General features: G+C 49.5%; 1 protein-coding gene across 3 annotated transcripts in view; it reads right to left on the bottom strand.

The window, feature by feature from the left end:
• Positions 1-1814: 1814 nt before the first annotated feature.
• The window catches only part of CLTCL1 (clathrin heavy chain like 1), an 85682-nt gene continuing 61096 nt past the window's right edge, over positions 1815-26400 (bottom strand). For 2 of the 3 annotated variants that reach the window (XM_072599812.1, XM_072599815.1), the window contains 10 exons: positions 24371-24535; positions 23438-23545; positions 19185-19352; positions 18934-19083; positions 14683-14814; positions 14045-14155; positions 13237-13407; positions 7142-7363; positions 3486-3561; positions 1815-2638 (listed from right to left, as the gene is read on the bottom strand). In XM_072599812.1, coding sequence (XP_072455913.1) covers positions 2523-2638; positions 3486-3561; positions 7142-7363; positions 13237-13407; positions 14045-14155; positions 14683-14814; positions 18934-19083; positions 19185-19352; positions 23438-23545; positions 24371-24535 — 1419 coding nt within the window. In that variant the 3' untranslated portion in view covers positions 1815-2522. Of the gene's footprint in view, positions 2994-3485; positions 3562-7141; positions 7364-13236; positions 13408-14044; positions 14156-14682; positions 14815-18933; positions 19084-19184; positions 19353-23437; positions 23546-24370; positions 24536-26400 lie in introns of all 3 variants that reach the window. The other variant, XM_072599813.1, reaches the window with a different exon arrangement.

Here is a 26400-nt window from a genome sequence, read left to right as displayed (position 1 = left end):
GAGAAAATTAGGTGCCAAGTCTACCTTCACACAAGCGGACAATCCCTAAGGCCCAAGGGGCCCTAACACACTGTTTATATATGCCTGTCATTTAGAGTTGGGGATGCTCAAGCCAGCTTTCCCAGAGTGCCTCTGGTTGGCTAGTCTAGGCTCTGGGTCACCAGAAGTGGAAACCCTCGAGGGCCCCAAGGACCTCTGTGAAGTTCAGCAGGCAGCCTGGGAGTGTATGGAATGAGAGGACGGCGGAATTGCTGGAAGGAGTCCTGTGTGACCTTTCTGTTAAGTAAATTCTGCCATCTTGAGAATAGGGAGAAGTCCAACTCTGCTACCTTCCAGTCTATGAGGACCAGGCCAGGCCAGGCCAGGGATGAGAAAGCACTTTGTTCTCTGGAACAAAGTTTGGAACATGGGATTTTTTTTCAAGCTCTTAGCCAAATGAGCTTTTAAAAAAAGGAAAAAAATTAAATGCCATGGAAACTGATTTGAGAGAGTTGTTTTCTGGCACCAAAGGGAGCATTAAGGGAATTACCATGTCATAAGTGGAGCGAAGGAGAATGAGGGCATGGGGGGAGGAGATGCCACCAAGCCGCCTGGCCTTGCGGGAGGCTGTCCTGAGCTGGCTTCCCACGTCACCCTTCCCTACCCTGGGTCTCCAGGTCTCAGTCTTGGTCAGGTTCCTCTCAGTAGCATTGAATGTGAGAACCAGGTCGTCCCCCATTGGCAGGGCTTCTCTCCCAGGGAACCTCAGAGGCCCAGCTGTCTCCCTGACAGACCCAGGGACTCAGCTCTGTCTACAGCCCATGGATACCTTTCTCTGGACAGCCCACAACATTCCTACTGTTACCCACTCTAACGCTTCCAATGCCCTCCCCCTCCCCATTCTTGGTCTGCTGGATCTCCACTTCCGAGCCACCCCTTCCAGGAAGCCTTCTTGGATTTCTCCCAAAGACCACTTAGTTTCACCCTCTCGTAAGCAATGAAGATTGTAGGATGTAGACTTAGAGCCCTTGTACAGATGAAGCAAGTGGTCCAGAGAGGGGATGCCAGCTGCCTCAAACCCAATCCTCTAGACCCAGGCTGGGTCTCTTAGTCCTGTGGGTCTGACTGGGATCTTGTCTCAGCTTTGTACCTTTCTCAGCCCCCATGCAAGGGCCGTTTGTAGGATGGCATCCTGGAGGGTCCTCCCATCCTGGTCACCCATCCATCCCCTGGTTCATTCTGTGCCTGCTCTGGGGCACCCAGGAGACCTGCAGGAGCCAGCCAGGTCAAGGTTGGGCTTCCAGCCCCACCTACTCTCACAGACTTCATTTCCATCTGTGCTGATCCTTTGGGGAAGGAATGAGGACCACAGGGTCCCACAAGAATGCTCAAACCCAGTCTATTCAGAGCATTGAACCAACAGAGCCACCTCTACACTCCCTAACTTACTAGGGCTAGCATTTGCTACCTCCCAGACAAACGGTACAGTCTTCCTGGGGGACATCTCAAGGTAGGGGGAGGAGGGCCAGAAGACAGGAAGTAGCTGCTGCCACAATATCATCCTGCAGCCTGTGGGACTGTGGATAGGGCAGCTCCATTCCTCTGTGAAGAACTTCAGTGGCAGACTACCTTGTATCAGGGCAGATCCTCACCCTTCTTAGGACCTGTCTTAATGGTGAAGGGCTGCCAAGCAACCTCAGTCAGGCTCTGCCAAGAACCTGGTGATGATCTGGTGGGTCCACCTTGGCAGCAGGCCTCCCAAGTGAGGAGTCAGGGGCGTTGGACTGCCTGGCCAGCCTGCTAGGCTTCCTAGCACAGATACCACACCATCTGGCTTAGTTATAATGGGTTTTAATACTCATGATTAGCACAAAATTCATAACCATAAATTATACACTTCTCTATTTCCAGGACATCCAATGCTAATGGTATATATGTGTGTGAAGAGGGGAACCCAGTAACAACCCTGTTAGCACTTGACCATCGCAGTGTCCCAGGACAGAGGAAGCCTGTGGGCTCATGGGCTGCCAGGGCCCCCAAGGCCTGCGCTACAGACATGGATCCAGCCTCCCACAAGTAGCTGGGGTCTTTTCAACCATCCCCTCCAGAAAACACAACGTGCTCATCCCATGATGCACCTGCCCAAGCAATCCCTCCAGGATGTTGGCTCTCAGAGGCCCCCAGGGGCTCCCTCCAGGCCTTCCTTGACCTGCCAGGCTTGGCACACCCAGGCATTCCCACACCACAATCTGCTTCTCTTTGACACCAAAGCCGAGAAAGAGCAAAGACAGATAAGGCAGTGAGTTTCCATCAGTTGGGAGTGTGGCAGCCCCCCACCTCCCAGGGCCTAGGACTGTAAGGTAGGAAGGGGCTGCTGGTCTTCCACTATGGCTATGTTGGTGAGGTCCCTGACAGTCAGGGACAAGCAGTGAAACAGTCCCTGCTCAGAGGCGGAGCCTAAGGAACATCAGCAAAATAAATAAGCACCAGGACCCTTTGGAGGAGCCCCCCACTCCTCTGGGAGAAGCCCCCAGGAGCACCTTCTACATGTTGAAGCTGTAAACAGGTGCCTGGGGGAATCCTGGAGCTGTATATCCATAAGAAAAACTGGTTTGAGAAGGGCCAGAAGTGGGGCCTGCTGTCAGCATCAGCTGCTGCCCTGCAAGAGGAGAAGGCGGGTGTTAGAGGAATTCTCTGGGGCATCAGGTCTGGCCAGGACATGGCAATGGCTCACTCTCGGGGAGGGGCATTTCTGTACAGCCCACAGGCTCTGGAGGAGCATCTCTAGCAGCCGTGGCATCTGGCTGGCAGTGCTGCTGCCAAACTGGCCTAGTCTCAATGGACACGTTAAGCCACTGTGAAAGCTGGTGCTTGGAAGCTAGGGGCCAGAGGGGATGCCTGCCAAGCCCTAGCTGTCTTGGGACAAGAGCTGCCTTCTTGCAATCAAAGCTGGTACTGGGAATGTGGCACTTACTTAGCCGAATCACCTGTGTATCACTCATGCCCATCAAAATCTAAAAAAACCAGATTCACATTTAATTGACACTTGTAGACACTTGTCCTCCCGCACAATGGCAGCCCCCGGTCACATGCTCCATGCACACACTCGCCTGCTAAGGCATTGGTTAGCATGTCCCAAGCAGAAACCAAGGGTCCAGGTAAGGGAAGCTGAGAGCCAGCCTGAAGAGACGGAGCTCTGGCATCAGGTCTGGCGCTGCCCGACAGGGTCTCTAGGCAGGCCTTTCAGGGAAACATTAGTCACAACTACGGGTAGGCTGCGCCGGGCAACCCACATGGGCATGAGGTCACAGCCAGCAGTGAGCTCACACATACCCTGGGCAAGCTCCCTGCTTCTCCCTCTGCCGTTAGGCCCTGCCCACCACCCCTACCCCTTGGCCTCATCCAGGAGCATCCGAGGCTGTGGCACACAAAGCGAGCAATTCTAACTGCCTTCTACAACTAGGGGTGCCTCATCACTCCATCCAGCTATCCTGGATCACACATACCGAAGACGATGGGTGTGGGCTCCACACCCTGCTCCTCGCCTCTCCTCAGGCTCTCGGAAGCGTCCAGTTTATCCACCTGCGTGGAAAGAGACAAGGACTAGGTGAGTATGTTGCAGGGGCCTGGGCCAGTATGGCCACCTCTAGGAGACTTTAGCACCAGCCACTGATTGTTCAGGCCCTTCCCAAAGATCTCCTACCAGAGCCTTTTGTAGGAGGCCCATGTGAGTCACCTCTGCTAACAGTCTACAGGCCTGGGACTGAGTGGTGGGGAGGTTTCTCATTTCCATGGTTATTTAAGCCCAGGTTAGTGCAGAGGCCCCAGCCCCCCACTTTCACAGCCCTCAAGGCCATAGCTGCCAGAGCTTCCTGGGTCCAGAGGCCCCTCAGTAGCCAGGTCAGACCCATGCGGCCCAGATCATAAGCACACCCAGGACGCATGGTGATGCTTCCAAGGACTCAGGGAACGCATCTCTGGGCAGCTCACCAGGGCTATGCCCCAACCAAGACTTCCACCACAGGGCATCCCTCCCTACGGAAGGCATCCTTCTAGGCCACAAAGCCCATCCTTCACCTTGTAACCAGCGGTCTGGCGAGATCCTCCGCACATTCGGGCCAGGCTTGGCTGCTCTCTCTGCCCTTCTAGCTGGGGAATCTCATCTGCCAAAGCTTATATCCCTCAACACAGAAGTCCCACCTGTGGCCACAGGGGCTGAGGAAGGCCCTGGTCCCCTCAATAATCCAGTTTCTAAGCTTCTAATCAAAGTCCTTTGGTCAGCTTAACAGTGCCTGCCCCCTGGGCTCAGGAGCTCCCAGACCCCACTTCCAGGACAGCCCTAATACTCTACCTGGTGAACAGAACATTCCACCTCAGAGGTGGGGACATTTACAGCTGTTTGGGGACAGCTTCACAAAGTGTCACTGCGAGGGGAATGGGCATGAGCTGGCATGGGTACGTGAACAAGCAAAGAAGAGAATGAGACGGAACTGCCAGCACTCTCCAAAACCCTGGCCCCGGCTGGCGAGTCCTTGTGAGAAGAGCTTTGGGGGAGCTAGTCCAAAACTGCAGCTCTCATGGCTCATAGGGAGCCACACTGACAAACAGGGAGACCGAGGCCCATGGCCACCTGGCTTATTATACAAGGATTCAAACCCAGCTCCTTGGGCTTCCAGGCTTTCTGGTTCTACAGCAAGCTTCTATCTACACTTATGTCCATGTCCCCAGACTCAAACGTCAACTGGAAAAGAGGAGCCTGGTACCTTTCTAGCCAATGAGATGAGGGGAAGGCCTGACCTGCTCCATCCTGCCCCCTGGTGGCAGGGCTGGGGAAGCTTCCCGTCAGTCACAGGGTGGTCACTCACTCACTGCCTCTTCCTAAGGTCCCCTTCCCCAAAGCCCCCTCCCCCCCACCCCTTCAGCCGCCATTACTGACTGGGGCTGGGCTTCTTGTGGTTGTGCTTGTCCTTCGTTCTCAAAGAGGACCATGACATCAAGGTTAAAGACAAAGGCCACAGAAGCAATCTGCATGGCCAACCCCAACTATGGCTCATTCCTGGTCCAACTTTGTGGGGCCTGTTCTGGGACGGTTTTCTTAGGAAACCTAATGACTCTAAGGAAGTTGGAGTCCAGTTCTGCTCAGGGAAGGACGGAGATTATGGCCCTTCCCCCCGCCCACCCCAAGCCCAGAGCAGAGCCCTGTGTCCAGCCAAGGGAGGAAGTCACATGACACAGCCTCGCATCCAGGAAGGGGTCCATGAGTGCTGCTCACTGGGGCAGCACGGCTCCAACAAGAGCTGGCCCTGCTGGCAATGAAGTGGCAGCTGCATCTTAACCGATGGTGAGGATATTTTTATACATTCATGTGGGCCCTGATAGGCTTCTTTGGAGTACAGGGATGCCCAGCTCCACCCAAGCTCCCCGGGCCCTGAGTGGTAGGGAACATGGGCCCAGCAGAATGCAGTAGCAGCAGAGCACTACCCCCATGGGTCTGCTATGGAAGAAACAGTGGGGGCAGGGGGCAGGTCTCAGCCCCAGCTACCTACGAATCAGAGCACAGGGGGCAATGGAAAAGGCCCAGAGACAGGGACCAGGGTTCAAAATCTGCTGCAGACACCAGCTGCCACATAGTAGGAAGCCCATGAAGAGTGAATCTAAGCAGCTCCATACCCCATCTGTAAACTACCGAATGTCTCCCAAGGCTGTTATAAGGAACAATGTCTGCAGACCTTCAAGGAGCCTCCCCATGAACAGAGCAGTTGTGTGACCTGGAGCAGGTCACCCTCGCCTTCCTTCATCTGTTAGATGAGGAGGATCCCCTTAGCCAGACTCTGCCCTTCACAGATGAAGGCACTAGGGGCTTCCCAAGGTCACAAAGGTGACAGGTAGCAGAGCCCCCGAGCCTCTGGAGCTCTTCCCAGCAGGCCCCACTCCCAACATGGGCCAGCAGAGCTGTGTGAGGCCCTCAGCAGGACTAGTCATCCTGAGTGCCTCCCTGGAGGGCTGGAGCCTGGCACTGGGGATGTTCTGAGTTAATGAGACTTGAGTGCCCTTGGGGGTCCTTTGAAATGAGAAGTGGCCACAATCATGACTGAACAGCTCAATCTGCCTCTCTCTAGAAGAACTTGGACTCAGGAACAGCCTTGTGAAATACACACGCACATACACACACACACACACACACACACATACGCACGCACACACAGACGCACACACACATACATGCACACGCACACAGAGACACACACATACATAAACATACACATGCACACACATGCACATGCACACACACACACACACACACAGTCACCCAGTAGCACAGTGCCCACTTTCTTTTCTAGAGTGTAATCCAACTGGATTTTCAAGTAATCCCTGCCAAGAGGTGTCCTTTCTTGAATTATCAGAAATGACGAAGGTCATCTACATTACACAGCTAGTTTGGCAGTAACTCTAACAAGGCTCCTGAAACAGATTCCTAGACATGTCTGTAAGGATGGGACAGGACCAATGAGGGAGGTGAAAAGCGGAGACTGCACCTTATTAAACAGCCCAGCCACCTGCAGGAAAAGTCACAAGTGTAACATCTGAAGTCTCAGTGGACAAGGAAAAGCCGCTGCCCTGCTTGGGCGCCAGGGGCTTGTGGGGAGGAGCTGGGCTGCTCAGGAGGGAGCCCATAGACCCAACCACACATGCCTTCTCAGGCTTCAAGCTCAGAACCACCTCTCACCCCAGCCAGCTCATTCCTTGTCGTCCTGTCCCCTCTGGAGCACAAATGTGTTCGAAGACAGCTGGCTCTGGTGTCTAGTAGTCAAAGAAACCTCACTTTGCTCAAAAGATTAAGAAAAAGAGTGGGAGGCAGGGATTTGAGAGAAGCCCACAACCAGGTGGAGCAGCCTGTGCTGTACATACAAAGGACATACATGCTGAATTCTTGTTTCCTCTAAAGGCCTGAAGGTTGCTGTGCATGGTATGATGCCTGGAAGAGGCCAAAATCCTCCTCTGCTCTAACCTTGCCTCTGCTAACCAGTGAGGAAGCAGGAAGGCATCGGGAGCAGATATGACCCATCTCTCCACGGTTTGGGGAATTAAGAATAACCCATATGGCCCTGAGCACACATCCCCTCCCCCAGAGGTCAGAGGGATACCCACAAGACATACTTACTTTGGTAAGATATTCCCTCATCACCTGGATAAAGTAGGGCATGGCAAAATCCAGGATGTTGTGCCTCCAGGAGAGCTCGAGGACCACATCGGGGTGCAGCAGGTCATAGCAGGTAAAGAGAGATGCAGCAAAGCACTCCCGCTTGCCTTCCTCCAGGAACCACTGCAGCAGGCCCTCAGCCAGCTCGGGATCCCGGGACTCAGCCGCATACTGCATGGCGTCCTGCAAAGGGACAGCTGGTGAGGAGGGAGCTCACTGCAGGCCACCCTGACAGCATGCAAGATGGAGGAGCACCCCTGGGACTTCCTGAAAGCCCAAAGAGAGCCTGGACAGCAGCTTTCAAGAAATCACCAAGGAAAATGCCCCAGCATCTCAGCCCCAGAGGGTCAGACAGGAATGGAAAGGATCCACCAATCACCTCCTGAAAGATATTCCAAAATGAAAACTCCCAGAAAAACTGGCCAAATTCCAGAGCCCAGGGCAAGGAAAACTGTTTCAGGTAGTGAGAAAGAAACAATCCAAATACCACGGAGCCAGCCTGGGTCACACAAGATGCAACGGCTTCTACATTAAAGGAACAGAAGGCTTGGAAGGATATCCCGGGAGGCAAAGGCGCTAGGATCGCCACCGAGAGTAACCTGTCTAGCAGAATATGATCCTTCAGGGGAAAACATGGATAAATCATGAAACAGACAATGAAACAGGGGACTTTCACGCATTCCTGATAAAAACATCAAAGCTGAATAGAAAGTCTGACATTCAGACACAAGTCTCAAGAGAAGCAGCAAAAGGTAAACATGAAAGAGAAATTATAAATATAATGTTAAACTGTTTACATTCCTATATGGAAAGATGATCCTTGTAACTCCTAAGAACTTTCCCATTATTAGGGCAGTTAGAAGGAATGTACGTAGACAGAGGGCAGGGATACGAGTTGATTATGTTGTGATGACCGAAAAAAAAAGAAGGGATGAGAAAGACAAATGCATGGGGTGAAGAGGGAAGAGAGAGGCGGAATGGGGAAAAGAGGCTTGAAAGGAAGACCTTTTATACTGGAAGGGAAAATGGGAGGAGGGCAATCTTTGAAGCTCACCCTCATCAGAACTGGTTCAAAGAGGGAAAAATACACACACACACACACACACACACACACACACACACACACACATATATCAATACTACCTATGGTAAAGGGAGGCAAAATAGGCTTTTGAACAGGAAAAGAATAACGAGTGAGAAGAAGAAACAGAAAAAAGCAGGAGGAGGGTAACAGTTAGTGATCTTAGCTGTGAATGTGACCAGGAAGAACTCGCCCATAAAACGGAAGCAGAAGGGATTAGAAGTGAAAACCCAACAATATCTTTTTTACAAGAGACACACTTGAAACAGAAAGACACATAAAGGAAAGGGCTGAAGCAGTCTATTAGTGGCAGCCAAAGTGAAGGGGGGGAGGAGGGGCAAACACAGATCCATTAAAAGAAATAATCAGGTAAACTACACTTTGCTAAAAGGTACCACAGACAATGAAGCAATATCAAAAACATTTAAAACAAGTTCTCAAGTCTGACTCAAATTTATAAAAATAAGTCATTCCCCAACTGATAAATGTTCAAAGGATATGGCCAGAAATTTTCAGCAGAAACCCAGCCCATCTACAGCCATATGAAATAATGTTCTAAATCAATAATGATTAGAGAAACGCAAATGAAAACAACTTCACACCTATCAGAAACGACAAATGCTAGAGGAGAGGATGTGGGAAAAGAGGTACAATAATGTACCACTGGTGGAACAGTGAACTGATCCAACCATTCTGGAGAACAATTTGGAACCAGGCCCAAAGGACTATAAAACCATGCATACCCTCTGACCCAGTGGTACCACTACTAGGTCTGTACCGCACGGAGATCAAAGAAGAAGGAAAAAAACTCACATGTACAAAAATATTCATAGAGCTCTTTCTGTGGTGGCCAAGAACTGGAAATCGAGGGGATGCCCATCCATTGGGGAATGACTGAACAAGCTGTAGTATACGAATGTAATTGTGCTATAAGAAATGATGAACAGGAGGACTTCAGAAAAACCTGGAAAGACGTATGAACTGATGCTGAGTGAAATGAACAGAACCAGGAGAACACTGTACACAGTAACAGCCACAGTGTGCAGCGACTGTCTTGGAGACTTAGCTCTTCTCAGCAATGCAAGGATCTAAGACAACTCCAAAAGACTCATGATGGAAAGTGCTGTCCACATCCAGAGAAAGAACCATGGAGCCTGAACGCAGACTGAAGCGCACTGTTTGCTCTCTCTCTTTTTTGGTTTGTTTCTTCTTTCTTGTGGTTTATTCCATTTGTTATAATTCTTCTTTACATGAAGAATTGTGAATTGTGAATAATGTGAAAATATATTTAATATGAATGTATATATAGAAGCTATATCAGAATGCACTCCATCTTGGGGAGCGAGGGAGAGAAAATTTAAAATTCAAAAGCACGTGGAAATGAATATTGTAAACTAAAAATAAATAAATTAATTTAAAAAAAGGAATGGTAAACATGATGGTTTCAGAAAAAAAAACATGGTAATAGCTGTATAAACTGATAGAACAGGAAATGAGAAGAAATGGGATCTCGGGCCCAGTAATTATCAATGTCTGATGACGATCAGCTCTTAAAAGACTCAGCTACTCTGCAATCACTTGAGGCAATTCCAAAGGACTCCCAGTGATAAACACCATGGGCCTCCAGGGAAAGGAGCTGAGGCGCTCGGAGTGAAAACTGACGTGTCACTAATGTGGAAATGTGCTTTTGCACGATTTCATGAATATAATTAATATCAGATTACTAGCCTTCTCGGTGTGGGGGGGAGGGGTGGGAAGGAGAGAATTGGGAACTCAAAATTTAAAAAGAATGTTAAAAATAAATCATAAACTTGAAAGACGCAGGGATTAAAATATTTTAAAGTAAGTTCAGGGACCAAATGTCAAAAACTTCTGCCAAAGGCAATTAGTTTGCTGCTGTGAGCCTCAGTTTCCTCCTAATTTAAAGTGGAGAGAACAGGGTAGGACCTTCTTCATGGGATACTGGAGACTCAAGTCACCATAGACATTAAGTACTTGCTGCGTGACCGGCACTGTGCTAAGGGCCGGGACACAAGAACAAGAACTGTCTCCCCACCTCCAAAGCCCAGTGCCCTGCTCTCAAAGAACTCACTCTCTAATGGAAGACACAATATGGAAAGAACTGTATAAACAAGACGGGGATTGCGTAAGAGTCATCTCAAAAATAAATTCCTAACATTAAGGAAGGCTGGGGACGGCTTCCTGGAGAAGGTGGGGAGTTAGTTTAGTCAGGGAGCCCAATGTTCCAGGCTTGGGGACAGCCAGAGAGAATGCCAAGGATGGAGGGTCTTGTTCATGGAAGAGCCAAGAAGCCAACATCAACAGACTGAAGAGTACGCATTGGGGAGTGAGGTAAGAGAAGACTGGAAATGAGAGGCTTCAAATGCCCAGCAGCATGTCTTTGATCCTGGAGGCAGCTAGGTGATGCAGTGGATAAAGCTCTGGAGACTCGAGTTCAAATACTGTCTCTGACACTGTGTGACCCTGGATGTCAAGCTCTTTCATTCTCAGTTTCTTCATCTGTAAAATGGGGCAAAACAGCACCTACCTCACTATCTTACATTGAGGATCAAAGAAGATGATACACAAAAGTGCTTCCCACACCACTATGTACATGCTAGCTGTTATTACTTTTCATAGCATGGTCAGATCCACACTAGGAAAATCACTTTGGTGGTTAAGCAGAGGATGGGCTGGAGTGGGGAGAGATCTGAGGCAGGCAGACCCCCCAGTAGACACTGAAGTACTCTAGACATGAGATGATGAGGGCCTGCATCTGAGTGGGGGTGGTGTCAGAGGAGAGAAGGGGGCGGACGGGAGGGATGCTGCAGAGGTCACATCGACAGGCCTTGATCACAGACTGGATATGGGGGGGCGGTGACATGAGGAGTCAGTTGAGTGTGGGTGTCCTCACAGTAACAGGAGAGAAAAGAAGAGGGGAGGCCTTGGGGGAAAGGTAACAAATCTATTTGGATCTGGGGAACTTAAGATGTTTCCAGGACATGCAGTCTGGGATGCCCAATAGGCAGCTGGAAATCACGAGAGAGGTCAGGGCTAGACTAGCAAAGCTGAGTGCCATTTGCACACATCTGATAACTGAATCCTTGGAAGCTGATGAGATTCTTGAATGAGACAGCAGAAAGAGAAGGGAATAAGCTTTTATACAGCAGCTACTCTTCCTACGACAGGCCAGGAATTGCACTAAAATTAAGCACGTTCACAATTATGATCTCATGTGATCCTTTTCGGGAGGATGTGCTATTATTATCCACATTCTACAGTTGAGGAAACTGAGGCAAACAGAGGTTAAGTGACTTGCCCAGGGTCACACAGACAGGAAGGGTCAGAGGCTGGATTTGAACTCAGCTCTTAACTCGAGGTCCAGCAGTCTACCCACTGCACCACCAGCTGCCTCTAAATAGAGAGCAAGAAGGGAAGAAGAGGCAGGACATACCCTGGGGGGGACACCCACAGTTAGCGGGTATGAAGACCAAGAAGTATTGGGACTGGGAGGAGGAGAGCCAGGAAAGAGCAGCATCATGAGAACATGGAGAACAAGGCTACCGAGAAGAAGAGGGTAGTCAATGGTGCCCAAGGCCAAGCAGTGAGGAAAGGCCCCTGGATCTGGCAGTGAAGAGAGTAGTTTCCTTAGAATGATGAGGCTCCACAGGAGAGACTGCCTTGTTCTGGCCTTTTCCAGGAATTCAGCCATGAAAGGACATGTAAGAGCTGGTAACATGGGGTTTTTAATGGTGAAGGAGACATGGCCATGTTTGTGGGCAGGGAGAGACTGGGGGGGAAGTCTGCCAAAGAAGCCAGGATGGAATGGGGCTAGTTGGGCGTGAGTTTATCCTAATGAGGAAAAGGACCCCCTCATCATGTGCGGGGGAAGAGGGGCAGGAGATGGTGGGAGAAGGCATCTGAGGGCTATGAGATGCGGACAAGGGGACAGGACAGAGCTCTTGGGGAATGGCCAGGGAATGCTTGTGTCCCTGCCTACGATGAGATGGGACAGGATGGGATGGTTCTCTGGGGCAAAGCACCAACAGCACCAGGTTCGCTGCACAGTCCAAAGAACCTAACACTAACCTGCCTTTCAATGGCAGGTGGTAATGGCAGGGAACCAATTAGAGGGGCCCCATTTGCAAGGTAATATTCAATCTGTCATAGCGAGCTGTGACCTGCCTGACCTTGGACTCAATGATTCCATCTAAGACTATCTGAGAATGAAGCACTCCCACACAACAGCCCCTAGAAGGAAAAAGAGCTGGGGATGCTCAATGGGGAACCCGCAGGGCTAAAGGTTCAGCTGTCACAGACACTTGTGGGTGCCAGGTCCTGCCTGTATTCAGATGGGTACAAAATATATATGAAGCCAACCTATCTTCCCCAGTTCAGCTTTCCTCGAACAGTGAAAGGGACAAACCTTACCGGAAAGCTGCTCCTCCCATGCCATGAGGGGGATTCTGGGAAGCATCAAAACTGCTCAATACACATTAGAAGCTTCATCAGTCACTGGCATTACAGAAGCTCTCAGCGTCAAATACTCTGGATTCCACTCTAACTCAATTTGGGATTTCAGTCCAGGCGATACCAAGAAATGGAGTCAATCACAGCACGCGTTTGTAACAGATGAGTTAACCCCAAAGAAGATAACCATGAAAAGATTCAGCCTCTGGCTCCCAAGTGAGTGGGTGTCTCACTCCTCCTCCCCCTCTCTTTCTCTGTCTCTCCCTCTCTCCCCTTCTCTTTCTGTCTTTCTGTCTCTGTCTCTGTCTCTCTCTCTTCTGAGTGGTTGTTAAGAGTTGCCTCAAATGTTCCTGTAGTCACCTGTAGCCCTGCAGAGCCCTGCCCAGGTTGCCCAAAAGGAGGGTCTCAGGTGTGGGATCAAGTGGGCTTACGCAGAAGACATGGCCCTGACAAAAGCAATCAGAGAGGGGCAAACCCAAATGGCTGACATGGGCATGGTACTGACCTTGTAGAGGTGGTCTTTTTTGCACAGCTCCACGCTCTGTCTCCACCGGTTATTGCCTTTGTACAAATAAGCCGCGATCCGCCTGAACTCCATCAGCTGGTGCCTCTCCAGCCGCTGAGCCAGGCTGATGTTGTCAAAGTTATCATAAGCATCAATGGAAGCCCTCAAGCCCTGTGCGAGACAGGCTTGGGTTAGAGCAGACCTGGCAGAGTGGCATTCTGGGAGCCCAAGAACTCCTATCATCTCAGCAAGTGATATCTCCCCCCCCACCCCAATCAATCAGCATTTATAGAGTACCTACTATGTGCCAGGCAAGGTACTGGCAGGAGGAAAGAGGAGGTGCTGATCCCAGCAGCCTGAAGCAAGCTGTACCAAGCAACCACCAGCAAGCACCCATTTCTGGATCTGATGGGAGGAATGCAGCTGCAGAGCTGGAGAAAGCCCACTGGCTCTGAGGGAAGCCAGCTCAGTCCTTGTGGTCTGCACTGGGAGGCCAATATTACTTTAAGGCTGGAAGGCTCTGGTGTATTTTACAGGCCTGGGACAAGGCCAGATCTGCCTCTGGTCACAGTAACAAGAGCCCCAAGAGCAGGTGTGGGCCCCAAAGATGCCAAGAGCACAGCATGGCAAGGCACAGTGCAGCATAGCATAGAGCTCCCTATCACCTGGGAAATGGCCCCCCCCCAGACTAGTATCAGTGACATCTAGAGTAACCAGGGCAGGTTATTCCAAGCCTGTTAGCAATGCACGAGGGGAGAAGAAAGAGGGTACAAAGGGACTGTTTGGGTCAGGTGAGATGCTGACTGACCTGGTAATCCTCCTCCTCCGTCAACAGGTTATTAAGAGCCTCATTCACTCCCCTATTATTGTGGTTCTGGACTGAGCGCAAGTAAGGTTTCACCAGCGCAAGCTGATTCACCTACCAAATAGGGACAAAGAAAAAAAGTCTGAAAATCAAATTACTGAGTTTCAGACCCATCGCCCCTTATAACTGAGACATGAACAAGACTATGAAACCTTCTATCTGCAGGCAGTGGTTTAGCTAACTCAACAGAAATCTCAGATATGGGGTCCTATACAGATAGAACTTTTTCACATATATTATTTTTATAATTAAAATTAGATTCTTAAATAATCTATTGGCTTTGATATGGGAAACCCTGTATTTGACGAGGAAAGCACAGGATCAATGAAATGTGGGGAGTGAGCCTTCGGGTACAAATACACCCTCTTCTACCACTTCTCCTTCCTTGCTGGGAAAGAGAGCCAAGGCTGTATGGGGGTGGGGGGTGGGGAAGAAGGAAAGGTCCATGACATCCACCAGAAAGAGGAGATAGATTTCTCACAGAGTGGAATTAACTTTCTGCTTTGTAGTTACTTGGACTGGACTCCCCCGTTCATGCTATTTCTCAGGGCAATTCTAGTCACAGTTTTTGGCAAACTCACCTTTGAAAAAAATCTGACTGTGCGTGTGTGATCCAGGCGGGGGGAGAGAACCAGTAAGAGGTCATTGATCAGGAGGGGCTTGTAATCCAAGTAAAAGCGGAGGGCTTTGTAGTACAGCTCCACATTGGCCACCTGGGCAAGTCAGTGAGGCAAAGGGTTAGTGTGGCTTTGAGCACATCCAGCTCAGACCCAACTTAAACAAGGGAAGGATCCAGATGACTTTTATTTTTAACATCCTGAACTTGAACATGGGGGGAGGGAGAGAAGAGTATTTCCATATACCAAGTCTAACATAAAAAGGACTGCATATGAGACCAGGACTCAAAGACTTATTTTTTTCATGCACATAAATTCAAGATGTTACTTTTTTTCAAAGTCTGGGCTTCTTTCTGAATAATCTTAGTCAACAATTATTTATTAAATGTTTACTATGCTAAGTGCTGGTGGAACAAAGAAAGGTTAAAAACAATTCCTAACCTTAAGCAGTTCCCATTCCAAGGGAGGGGAAGGGGCTATTAGTGGGGTCTCTGTAGTAGCAAAGGCCTCTGACAGAAGGGGAGATCTGGGCTGAGACGGGAAGGAGCCAGGGAAGCCAGGATGGGACATGAACTGTCCTCTCTTCTGTGTTTTATTCCTTCTTTCTTATGTATCATCATTCCCATCTTTCTGCCAAGGTCCTGTCCCCACAAATTAAAGAAGAAGCCTCGTAAAGATAAATATAGTCAAGGCAAACATCCTCGCCCACCCTGTGAGTGGGGAGGCAGGAAACACTTCTTCAGTCTCTGGAATCCCAGCCGGGTATGCAATTGATCAGAGTTCTTCAGTTCCTTAAACAGGTTTTTCTTGCCAATGTGGCATGGTCTTCCTGGTCCTGCTCAAGCCCTGGCTCACCCTAAGTCCTGTGCTGAGGCTGTCCTCCATTATTTCTTACAACTCAATAACACCCTTCATCCTGGCCATTCTTCAGTCAGTCTCTTTTCTTCTCAGTTCTCTGATTTTCTTTTTTCCATTTAATTCCTACTTCTGGGGTCACACTGTGATCCTGTGAACTTGCACCTGCTAGCGCAGGTTCCCATCACTTTGTGCCTCAATTTTGTTGATAGCTGCCAGAGGGCAGCACTTCTGCCTGCATTCTGCTGCCAGAGTGATATAACTAAAGCTCAGGTCTGACCAGGCCACTCTACCACTCAATAAACTCCTGTGGCTCCCTATGGCCTTCAAAACCCTCCATAAGTTAATCCCTCTTCTCTTTTCTGCCTCCTCACCCCTCAGCCTCTGACCCTTCCTCTTCTATCCAATGCCCCTGGCCTCCTGTCTGTTCCACAAACAAGATGCTCTGTCAGCTCTGGGCCTTCTGTCCCTTATGCCTGCAATGTTCTCTGCCTCCCTTAAGTCTCAGTTAAAGCTCTTCCTTCTGCACAATGTGCTCCCATAGCCTCCTTAGCCTTGGTACTTTCCACCTAAGTGTCTCTGGATGCTGAGGTTTGCATGTCATCTCCTCCATCAGACTGGGAGCTCCTTGAGGACAGAGGCACAGTATCCCCAGCACCTGGCACACAGCAGGGGCTTAACTGATGCATGTCGACCTTCTAGGCTTGTGCCCACTTTTCATTTTCCTTTTTCTTCCCCCTCTTTGCATCTACCCCTTGGGGGCACTTTTCTTCTCCATTAGGATCCAACTGCCCCAATCCAATTGCTCCAATAAATGTGTCTCCATAAGTTTCTCCTGACATGTATCTGCCCTACAGACTTCCCTCAGAAATATGCCCAAGTCCTGTGTGCCTGGGGATGATCCCCAGTGTGGCAGGGCACACTCTTCTGGACTGGAAGCTGACTCTGTCTCTTGCCTTTTGGAGCATTCTATCTCAATATCCTTTCTCCTGGGAGACCTCCCTGGCACCCCATGGCTCTCCGAGGTCAGCTCTGACCTTATTTTGCCCAGACCAGGGCCTTCTTTATGGGCTGCCATCTTCCCCCTTAGGATGGAAACTCCTTGCAGGGATTGTCATGCAATAGGCTCACCGATGCTCACCAGAGTGTGGGCACATAGTAAGCATTTAATAAATGCTCTATTATCACATCTTCCTCCTTCTCTACTCAACCCTTGCCAGATACCCTGATCTACCTCCCAAGGGACGTCTTTAACAGAAGCTCAGTGTGCTGGGTCTGCAGGGCCCTCTATGGCATCTCAGCAGAGAGTTGGCTAGGGACCTCTGAATCCTCTGGTGCCCCAGGCAAAGCAATTCCCCATGGAACTGGTCACAACCACCCCTGTTATTTCCAAGGTCTGTCCTATGGCTTTCTCGTAAAGGCACACTGCTCTTGTAGTCCACAAGTATCCCTGGCCCAGCTCTGGCCACACAAGGAGGCTTCCCTTGTTTTCTGATGCTGCAGCAGCTTTTATGCCAGGTCCCATCCCCTCCTGTTCAGGGGCTCCTCGCTGACGTTTTGTGCAGCTCTGGGATGGACAAGGTCAGTCACTATGGTTTCTCACTGGATTTCTTGACCTCATTTGATCTGGGACTTTTTTTGCTTCTGCTGCAGCAACTGTGGGACAGATAAGTTGCCCACCCCCATTTGGACGCCACCTTGGCCATCACCAAGTCACTGTGAGTCATGTTGGTGAAAAAGAGACCTCTGGTGCTGGGCACACAGCCGGCTATCAGGGCTTGCTGAGTGGTGGTGAAATGTTCCAAACTCAACATCTCAAGGGTCAAGCCTCAGGTGATGATGGTGACAAGCAGGAGCTCAGCCCACCCCTGGCATCTCTACCAGGTTTGTTATCTCCATGAAAGAGGATAATAGACTGGGGGTCAAAGCAGTGACTTTGGAGGTAGATTTTTTAACTTAAAGAGACAGGTGGGAAAAAACCAACTCACGATATCAAAGGGAACCAAAGCTGAAGAAAGGTCCCCAAGAAGTGGCTGGAACATATGCATTTGATCACTTCTCCATTTCATGGAGGACATGGAGCAGCATGGGCTCTCCTCAGACAGGTCTGGGATGGAATGACTGGCAATGACCCATAGAGGAGGACTGGCTAAGGACCTCTACTGAATGGACCCAAACGATGCTTTTCTCTGAGTGCTGTAATACAGCTCTAATCAATGCTAGTCACCTCCAAAGAGAGAGAACCAGTGGACTCCGAGGGCTCATTCAAAAATACTGCTATTTTCCCCTCTTTTTTCTTGCTTTTTTTTGGGGGGGGTAGAACATGGCTAATGTGGAAGTTCATTATACATAACTTGTCATGGGCTTGTATTTCTTGCCTCTTCAATGGGTAGGGGAGGGAGAAGATTTGGAACTCAAAATAAAATGGGGAAAAAATGAACAAGAAATAATAATGTAGGGAAAGATAGAGGCATGTTCATCAAACATGCAGGTGCCATAAAGCTGGAAGGGATTCCTAAGAATGTCTGGATTCAAAGACAGCTTGTCAGGCAACAATACGATGACTCAGTCTGGTAAGATGGGCCCAGAAGATCAGGGCTCCAGGGACAAAACAGATGAGGCAGAGGCAGATAAGAATCTGCAAACTCTGGGGAGCAGCTAGAGCAGTCAAAAGATCCTCAGGCCACCTTAAGTCTACAGAGGAACAATGGCTCGATCTAGAGAGGTAACAAGTCCTGTGAACTTTGCAGGGGCAGGGCTCACATGGAACAGTGTGTTCAGCTCTGGGAGCCATCCAAGGAGAAGGACAGAGGGACCAGAAGAGTGAAGGCCCAAACCACCATACCACAAATGGCTCATGATGTTTAGTCTGGTGTAGGGGTAGGCAAACTACAGCCTGTTTTTGTAAAGCTCTGCTTAAAAATATAAAACCCATTCTCAGCTTGAGGACCATACCAAAACAGGCAGTGGGCCTGATCCTGGGGGTGGGTTAATGGCAGGCACTTTGAAAATCTGAAGGGTTCTCATGTGGAAGAGGGACTGATTAGCTATACCCCACCCTGCCCCAGAGCAGAAGGTAAATTGTTGAGATCAGAGCCTCTTCATTTGTGTCTCCGAATTCTCAGCACTAAGCACACCTGGCACATAGGAATTAGATGCTTGTTTTGCGAGCTGAACTGAATCCTCCTTGGCCTCACAGAATAAACCAACAGAAATGGGTGAAAGCTGTCGAACAGCAAAGATGGGAGAGTCTCAGCACCAAGAAGCTCTGGGGCAGGGGAGGGCTGATGAGTGGCTCTCAGGTCCCTCTCAGCTTGAGAGGCAGCATCAAAGTCTGCAAAGCGCCCCGTTCCCCATTACCTTGGTGATGATATCCTTGAACTGCCCTTCCTTCCAGGCCGCGGCGGGATGGGCCATCATGGTGGAGATGGCGTTATCATATTCCTCATACTTATCGTAGAGGAAGACGAGCTCGGCCCAGAGGTGAGCTTGCTCGGCAGCCCTCAGGACCTGTGGGGGAGGGCACACAGCAAGGATTGGGGTGAGGCTCCAGGTCAGGACAGCCCCTGGGCAAAGGTGCCCACTGCCCTTCACATCCGGGGCAGCCTCACCTTCGGAATATTGACTCTGGACCAGAAGAGATCCAGGTGCTCTCGCATCTTCTGGGGCTTGAATTTGGAATAAAGGATGGCGAGCTCAGTGAACATCCCCATGTGGGCCCGCTCCAGCCCCAGAGCAGCCTCCAGCAGGGAAATCACTTCTTCAAAATAGCCACGATCCTGGGGTGGAAGAAGAAGGACACCCTTAGGATGGGGATTTTAAACTGGGAAGGAAAAGTCACTTGCTGTCAAACACTGCTCTAAGCAGAACCAGAACCATTGGACAAGACTGTAGTAACCCCAGGGAGGAAACCATGTTGACCTGGGATATGAGAGCCTGGGGTGCCAGAGCTGGCTCTGTCACTAGCTAAGGGACTCTGGGCTGTCCCTTTACCCTCTGAGCCTGATGTGATGGTACTTTGTATCCCCCAGCCCTGTGTGGGGTCTCTCCTCACACACTTACTGCACAGGCATCCTCCTGTGCAGAATTCATCCTTTCTGAGGTGTGGCCTACCAGACACAAGCCAGAGAGAACTTCTCACACCAATGAGCAAACCCTGGAGGAAGGTGTCAGTAAAAAGCAGTGGTACTAAGGAGCAGCAGCATCTGAAGCTAGTTTGACTCAGCACAAGCAAACTTCAGCAGACCAAAGCAAAGAAAACCACACGGGTCCTACGCTGCCTTGGAAAAGAATACACAAAACAGACCTTCTGCCCAGAGAGAAAGATGGCTGAAGAGTCTGGTCTTTTATTTAGCATCAACTGAGCTTTATTAACTGGTCTAACTTGGCTGTTCGGGAGGACTCCCCTTGGGAAGCCCTCATTAGGCAGAGGCGGGCAAAGTCCACTCCTCACTTGAAATGCACAAAGAGCACACCCAGGCACACCCACCCTTGCTCTGGTAGCAACAAAAATGGCTTTTTAGAAACAGAGTCATATAGCAGTAACAGATCCCAAGGAAACAAACCATAATACAAGTCCTTTGTACAAAGATCCTTACAGGGGGCGAGGAAGTTTGACTTCATTTTAAGAAGAAAGGTTGAGAATAAAAATGACATAGCTTGATTTGAATGTGAACAGACAAATTTATAGAAGGCTAGGAGGAATCAAAATGGAGAATGCCACATGTTTCAAGCCCCTCTTACTCAGTTATTAAGGGGGAGTCTATGTTCTTGTTAACGCTTCATGCTATGTTTATATCAATAATTCAAACATGCTGGAAAAGGCCCAATGGATGACCAAAGTCCACAACCAGGTGTTCCCCTCTGGATCACCAAGCTGGGCTTCCTGGTTTTGAACTCTGACCCCTCTCCCCCTTTTGCTCATTGTCTTATTGCTTTTTGAACATTTTAACCAAATCTGTATCCTCCAGGCTGATCTCAATCAAATTTCAGATGGCCCTGCTGGAAGGCTACCAGCCCATGTCCACCTGTCATCCCCTGGACATGTGCAATGCTCACTGCCAGTCAACCCCCTTGGGACCCAGTGAGGCAGGGACAGCTCTATGCCCCTTTGTCAGTCTGAAGTAGTTCCAGAAGATGAGACTCCCAAACGAATCTGGGTCCTCACTGCTGGAAGGGGGTTGATGAGGAATGCATGCATCTCACCCTTTTCCCCAAATGAACTTGGGTGCCTACTTCTTGAGGGGGGAAGAAGATACTGAGATCCAAAGAGACATTATCTCCAGTATCACTTATACCCACTTTAGGAGATAATGGGATTCAAGCATGCTGGTCAATGAAATGCCAAAAAATACCAGGGCCACTCCACCCTGGATTTCTTCTCTAAGGATCCCCAGCTTCTCCTGGGTAGTGGAGCTGCTGTCCTTTAAGAAGGAGCCTGCTTCAGACTTCAGAAAAACCTAGAAAGACTTGAATGAACTGACGCTGAGTGAAGTGAGCAAAGCCAAAACGTTGTATACAGTAACAGCCATGTTGGGCGATGAGATGACTAAGTAACAGGCTCAGCTCTTCTCAGCAATGCAAGGATCCAAGACAGCTCCAAAGGACTGATGGTGGAAAATGCATCCACATCCAGAGAAAGAGCCATGGGGCCTGAATGCAGAGCCAGGCAGGTTATCTGCCTTTCTTTTTATTTTTCGGTTTGTTTCTTCCTTCTCATGGTTTCTCCCATGGGTTCTAATTCTTCTTTACAACATGACTAATGTGAAAATAGGTTCAATATGAATGTACATGTAGAGCCTGTATCAAATGACATGCCCTCTTGGGGTGGGAGGAGGGGAGAGATGGGGAGAAAATGCGGAACTCAAAATCTTATGGAAGTGAATGCTGAAAACTAAAAATTAATTAATTCAAAAAAATTTACATCCATAAAAAAAGGAGCCTGCTTAGTGTGTTACCTGAAATAAATGCCTCTACTTGATTTGGAGGGAAAAAAGGTCCTCCCAGTAGCAATAATCGTAAGTGAAAAAACAGAAATAGCTGCTCCTCCATTAAAATGAGGCTCTAAAGGAATCAGCCAGGATAAGTGATGATTGTTGACACCTGGAAGTCTGTGAAATCCTGTTCCATGAACAAAGGACACACATAGAAACGCCCATACTACCGGGCTCAGCAGGATCCCAGATACCAGCTCACACATGGTTCTGGCACCACGAGACCGAGGGCAGCTGCTCAGACTCGGGTAGCACACCCCTGTCTGCACTGTGCTCACACTCACAGCTGCTACCCCTGGGGTGCAGGGAGAGGCAGCCACTGCTTCTGTTGCCTACATGCAGCATCTCTGAGCTGGAATTGTTTTGGTGCCATGGACCCCTTGGAGTCCTGTGAAGCTTACCAGGGTTTGCAGCCTCCATTCATAACGGAAAGAAATGGTCAGTTTCAGTGTGAGGTATGAGAAAATAAAGATGTAATTTTTTATTTCCAACCACATTCATGGATATCCTAAAATCTGCCCATGAACCTCATGTTAAGAATTCCTGATCTAAGAAAACATACTTGAAAGACAATTGTTTTCTTGGAAATTTGAAAAAAAAATCTCTGCTCTTGATTTCTGAGTTCAGGCAAACTTGCTGAGCACTCATATGTATAAAAGATCAGCTGAGGCTATTCTAGACTGAGGAGGGAAGTGGAGAGCCACCAGCCTGTTTTCTACAAGGACACAGGGCCAGCAGTCCAGGGACTTGCCAGTGAGGACAAGTGGCTACCAACGGCACGGAGAAGGTTAGAACGGGAATGTGAGCGTAGCTGGGGATTCTTCCCCAAGACTGACCTGAGGAGGCTGGGTTTTCAGTCAAGGTCCCTACGTGTGTTCTCCCATTAGATGATGGGCCCCTGGAAGGCCTCCTTGTAGGCCCCAGAGCTCACCACAGGGCCTTGCACACAAGTGACACTTAATAAATGCTTGTTAACATGTTTACAAAATAATACAAAGTCATTTCAAAAGGGGACGAGGGCCCCTGATCAGACCCAAGTACCCTCAGGATGGCCCAGATGTAACAGTCATCCAAGCTCACTAGGATGGAAGCCTTGTCCTGGCCTGCTCCCAGCCCCCTGTGTCAGTTACTTATCTGGGCACCAGGAATTGCCTGTCAGGGCTGATCTGCCAGCAGATGCTTAGTGTCTGTTGAGTGGGACCATTGAAGGCCTTTCTTCATACTATGGTCCCCTCAGCATTATGAAATCTTAAGCGTTAATCAGCATTTCTGTGTCTACCTTAAATTTATATTGAGATCTTTTGTTTTCATATTGCCTTCATCCTGAATATTCCTTTTTCCTCCACCCAGCATGCAATTCCTTCTAACAAATGAAATAAAGAAAACCCACTCTGGATTTTAATTGGGCTCAGCTGGTTCCCTGGCCCTCTCCCTCCAGCCTCCACACTCCCCAATCCCATTTCAATTTCTCCATCTAGAGACTAAAATCATGGCCCATGGAGGAGGGAACAGGCCCCCACCCCTCTTCATCCTCAGATCCTGCCACCACCAGCCTTGCCCACCTATCCAGAAGGTTGCTGGAGTGGAGGCAAAGACATGGCATCTCAAAACCAGCACAATGTTGACTTTTCCCAAAATGAAACAGGGGCCCAATGAGGCCTTGAGGACAAAACTCGATTGTCCCTCAGTCTCAAAGACCTTTCTCAAATATGCCCTAAGTCACAAAGGACAGACATGATATGAGCACAGCATCGAGGCCCCTGTTCTCTTCTAGGCATGGAAAGCTGTGGAAATGCTGGCAAACTGTAACCAGGGAGCCAGTTAGGAGATCTGAGGGGAGGGGATGATGCCCAGTGGGTCTTCAGGCTCACCTGGTAATAGCGGATCAACTCCTCAAGCTCGTCTGCATGGATGACAATATGGAGGCCACATAACTGGGCCAGGCGGAATTCTTGTCCGTCCACACAGGCAAAGCACACCTGCAAGAGAGGAACAAAGGAGGACCTTGGCTGCTGCTTCACAGCATCTCCCTAAACTGTTAGAGCTGCAGCACAAGGGCCTACACCACAGCAGGGACCCCGGATCACTATTTATTATTGGAATGCCTCCTCCAAGAAGAATGGTGGTGGTCAGGGTGAAAGCTTGGGCCTCCAGGCTATTTTCAAAGTGGGATTTTGTGCCAGAAAAATGCTTCATGAAATCACAGGCCTGGGAGAAAGAAGAGGACAAAAGGAGCCAGAAGCACTTGGGCCTGGCCCGGTACCAGTGAACCTGGAAGTACTCAACTTCTCCAATGACCTTGGCAAAGCAGGGAGGGAGCATGTGTGGGGTGGGGCCTTGAAACCCAAGAGTGAGCCCAGCCTGGCTGGACAAGCCAGTCAGGGCCCCCGGGCAGACCTACCACTCCTCACAGCCCAGCGCTACAGAATGCCTGTTCACCCCACTTCTCAGAGAAGAGTCAGGCTGATGGGGCCACTGGCTCTTACACCCTCCCCCATGAGCGGCTCTAATAGGGAGCCTTCAAACCCAGCCCTCCCTCATTCTCAGCAGCCCAGGGGAACCAGAGAGTCACCATGGAGCCTGGCAGATGAGATCCTTGTGGCCTACTGACACATTCTGGGAGGCAGGTCAGATATATGGATGAAGGTGATGGAAGATGATTCAGTCTACCAAGTGGTAGGCACTACTGGGTTTTTGGAAGTAGATGAGAATGTAAAAATGGTTGATGGAGGATAAATGACCCAATGGAACAAATGGGAGACCAAGCAGTTCTATTGTCAGGTGGCCAGGATTCGAGACGTTACCTCCTTCCAGGTCCTGGTGCTGTTGGCCTTGCGACTGCTGTCCACTGCAGCCTGGTACTCGCCCAGATGCACCAGGGTAGATGCCAGGCGGGCAAAATTGGACACGTTATTGTAGAGCAGCTTGGCAGCCTCATACATGGCCTCATCATAACAGCGGTCACCAACCTAGAGAGATGCCCTGGTTAATTCCATGCAGGAGCATGCCTGCTCCTCGGGGACCTAGCACAGGACCCAAGTCAAGCCCCTTAGGACACATATACACAAAGTGCACAGGCAGCGATGGGAGAGGCACTGAGGACAGAGGCCTCAGGAGCCCACAGCCAGACTGGTAAACTCTCCTGTGGCAGCAGAGGGACCTTCTCTAGCACTTGGGAGGAGTTCTGAAAAATACCATGAGTGGCCCGCAGCCTGAATTAGCAACAACGCCAAGTGTGGCTGCTCTCTGGGTTCAGCCAGTGTCCTTCAGGAAGCCCAGGCACAAAGGCCTTTTTCTCTAGTATCTATAGAGAGCTCTTGGGGAGGGGCTGGTGGGGAGAGGGGAATGGAGAAGGCTTGGTCCCAAAGCCACTGCTTGAGGAAGCCCCTCTGGCAATGGACACAATCTGAAACAGAGATCTGGATTCTCTACATTCAAAGAACTGAAAATATGCCAGTGATGAGGAATAAGAAATAAATTATATAAATAAAATTATACATTTTAATTAAAAAATAATAATAAAAACATGACTTTTGCCCTATGAAGAAAATATACCACTTAGTATTATTAATGGTGATCAATGGCATCATTACATTTATCTCCTCGCTCCCAAATAAAAGGCCAATTTTGCCAATCAAGTAACAATCCTTTGGGGTAGTGGTCTCCCTCTTGAGTTATGCCCAGAGGAGCGCAGGCCAGGATTCACCCTCCTACGTGGCAGGAAAGCAGAGGCGGGCTGAGGGAAGCCCCTCTGTGTGACAGCCCGGTTCTCTCAAATAAAGAAGGAACATTTTTTGTGTTTGTCCTTCATTCTCGAAGAGGACTGTGACATCAGGGAGATGATGACATGACTTGCACTTGACTTGGTTTTGAGTGAGGGAGGGCTGTGCAGGTCACCAGCCTCACTTCTTCTCCAGAGCATCTGGATCCAGTGACCAGATATTCATCAGAATGACTGGAGATGACCCAGGATGCAATGGGAGACCCTGGCCCTTTTAGGCTAAGGCTTTTTCAGGTATTTGTTGAGAGTGAGGTAAAGCCCATTCAGTGAATAGGAAGTCTCTTTAAGAAGTGAATCAAGGGATGGTCCCTTTAATCAAAAAAAAAAAATCAAACTGGAAGGGGAAGACCCTCAGGATTGCTGACCAAAAGAGAAGCAGTTACTCTGGGCCAGGCAGGTCCAAAGACTTGGGCAGGGATGGGTTTAAGGTTGAATACCTAGTGTAGGGAGCAGGGGAGATGCTAAGACGTGGAGGGCCATCACCAGAGCCAACGTGAATGACAGGACTATCCCAATGATCTTTTGGGTTGCTGGTCCTAACCGGAGAGGGTCTTAGAGATCTAGGTTTTGTGTTCCCTTTATAGAAGAGAAAGCTGAGGCCACAGAGTCCAGACTTGGGACCTCTGAGCTTCAGTGCTGGCCAGGGTATCTGTTGAGGGGGAAGTAGTTGGGCCTGGAGACCAGCTGGGGTTGTGGTCAGAGCTCCGAGCTGGGACTTTGCCCATCCTAAACCTTCCTGTTTTCTTTCTGGGCTGGACCACACATTCATAGCAAGGGCAGAGAGCCCTGTAGGTCATATCCGGGGCCCCAAACAGTCACCCCTCTTGGTGCTTAAAGCAAAGCTTAAAGGCTGAGGTGCTGGCTTATCTTCAGTATGCTGCAGTCAGAGAGATGCCCTGCTCTGAAAGAAAGTTCACTGGGTAAGGAACGAGGAGGAAAGCCATCCTCCTGTCAGGGACACTCACTGGTGACATTCAATGACTGACACAAACAACATCCTGTCACTTCCTAGCCTTGCTCTGCATTTTCTGCAAAAGGCCAAGGATGCTGCTT

Source organism: Notamacropus eugenii, chromosome 4, assembly GCF_028372415.1.
Source record: "Notamacropus eugenii isolate mMacEug1 chromosome 4, mMacEug1.pri_v2, whole genome shotgun sequence".
Classification (NCBI taxonomy): Eukaryota; Metazoa; Chordata; class Mammalia; order Diprotodontia; family Macropodidae; genus Notamacropus; species Notamacropus eugenii.
Note: the sequence above shows the minus strand (reverse complement) of the source record. Positions and strands in the feature narration are given on the sequence as shown.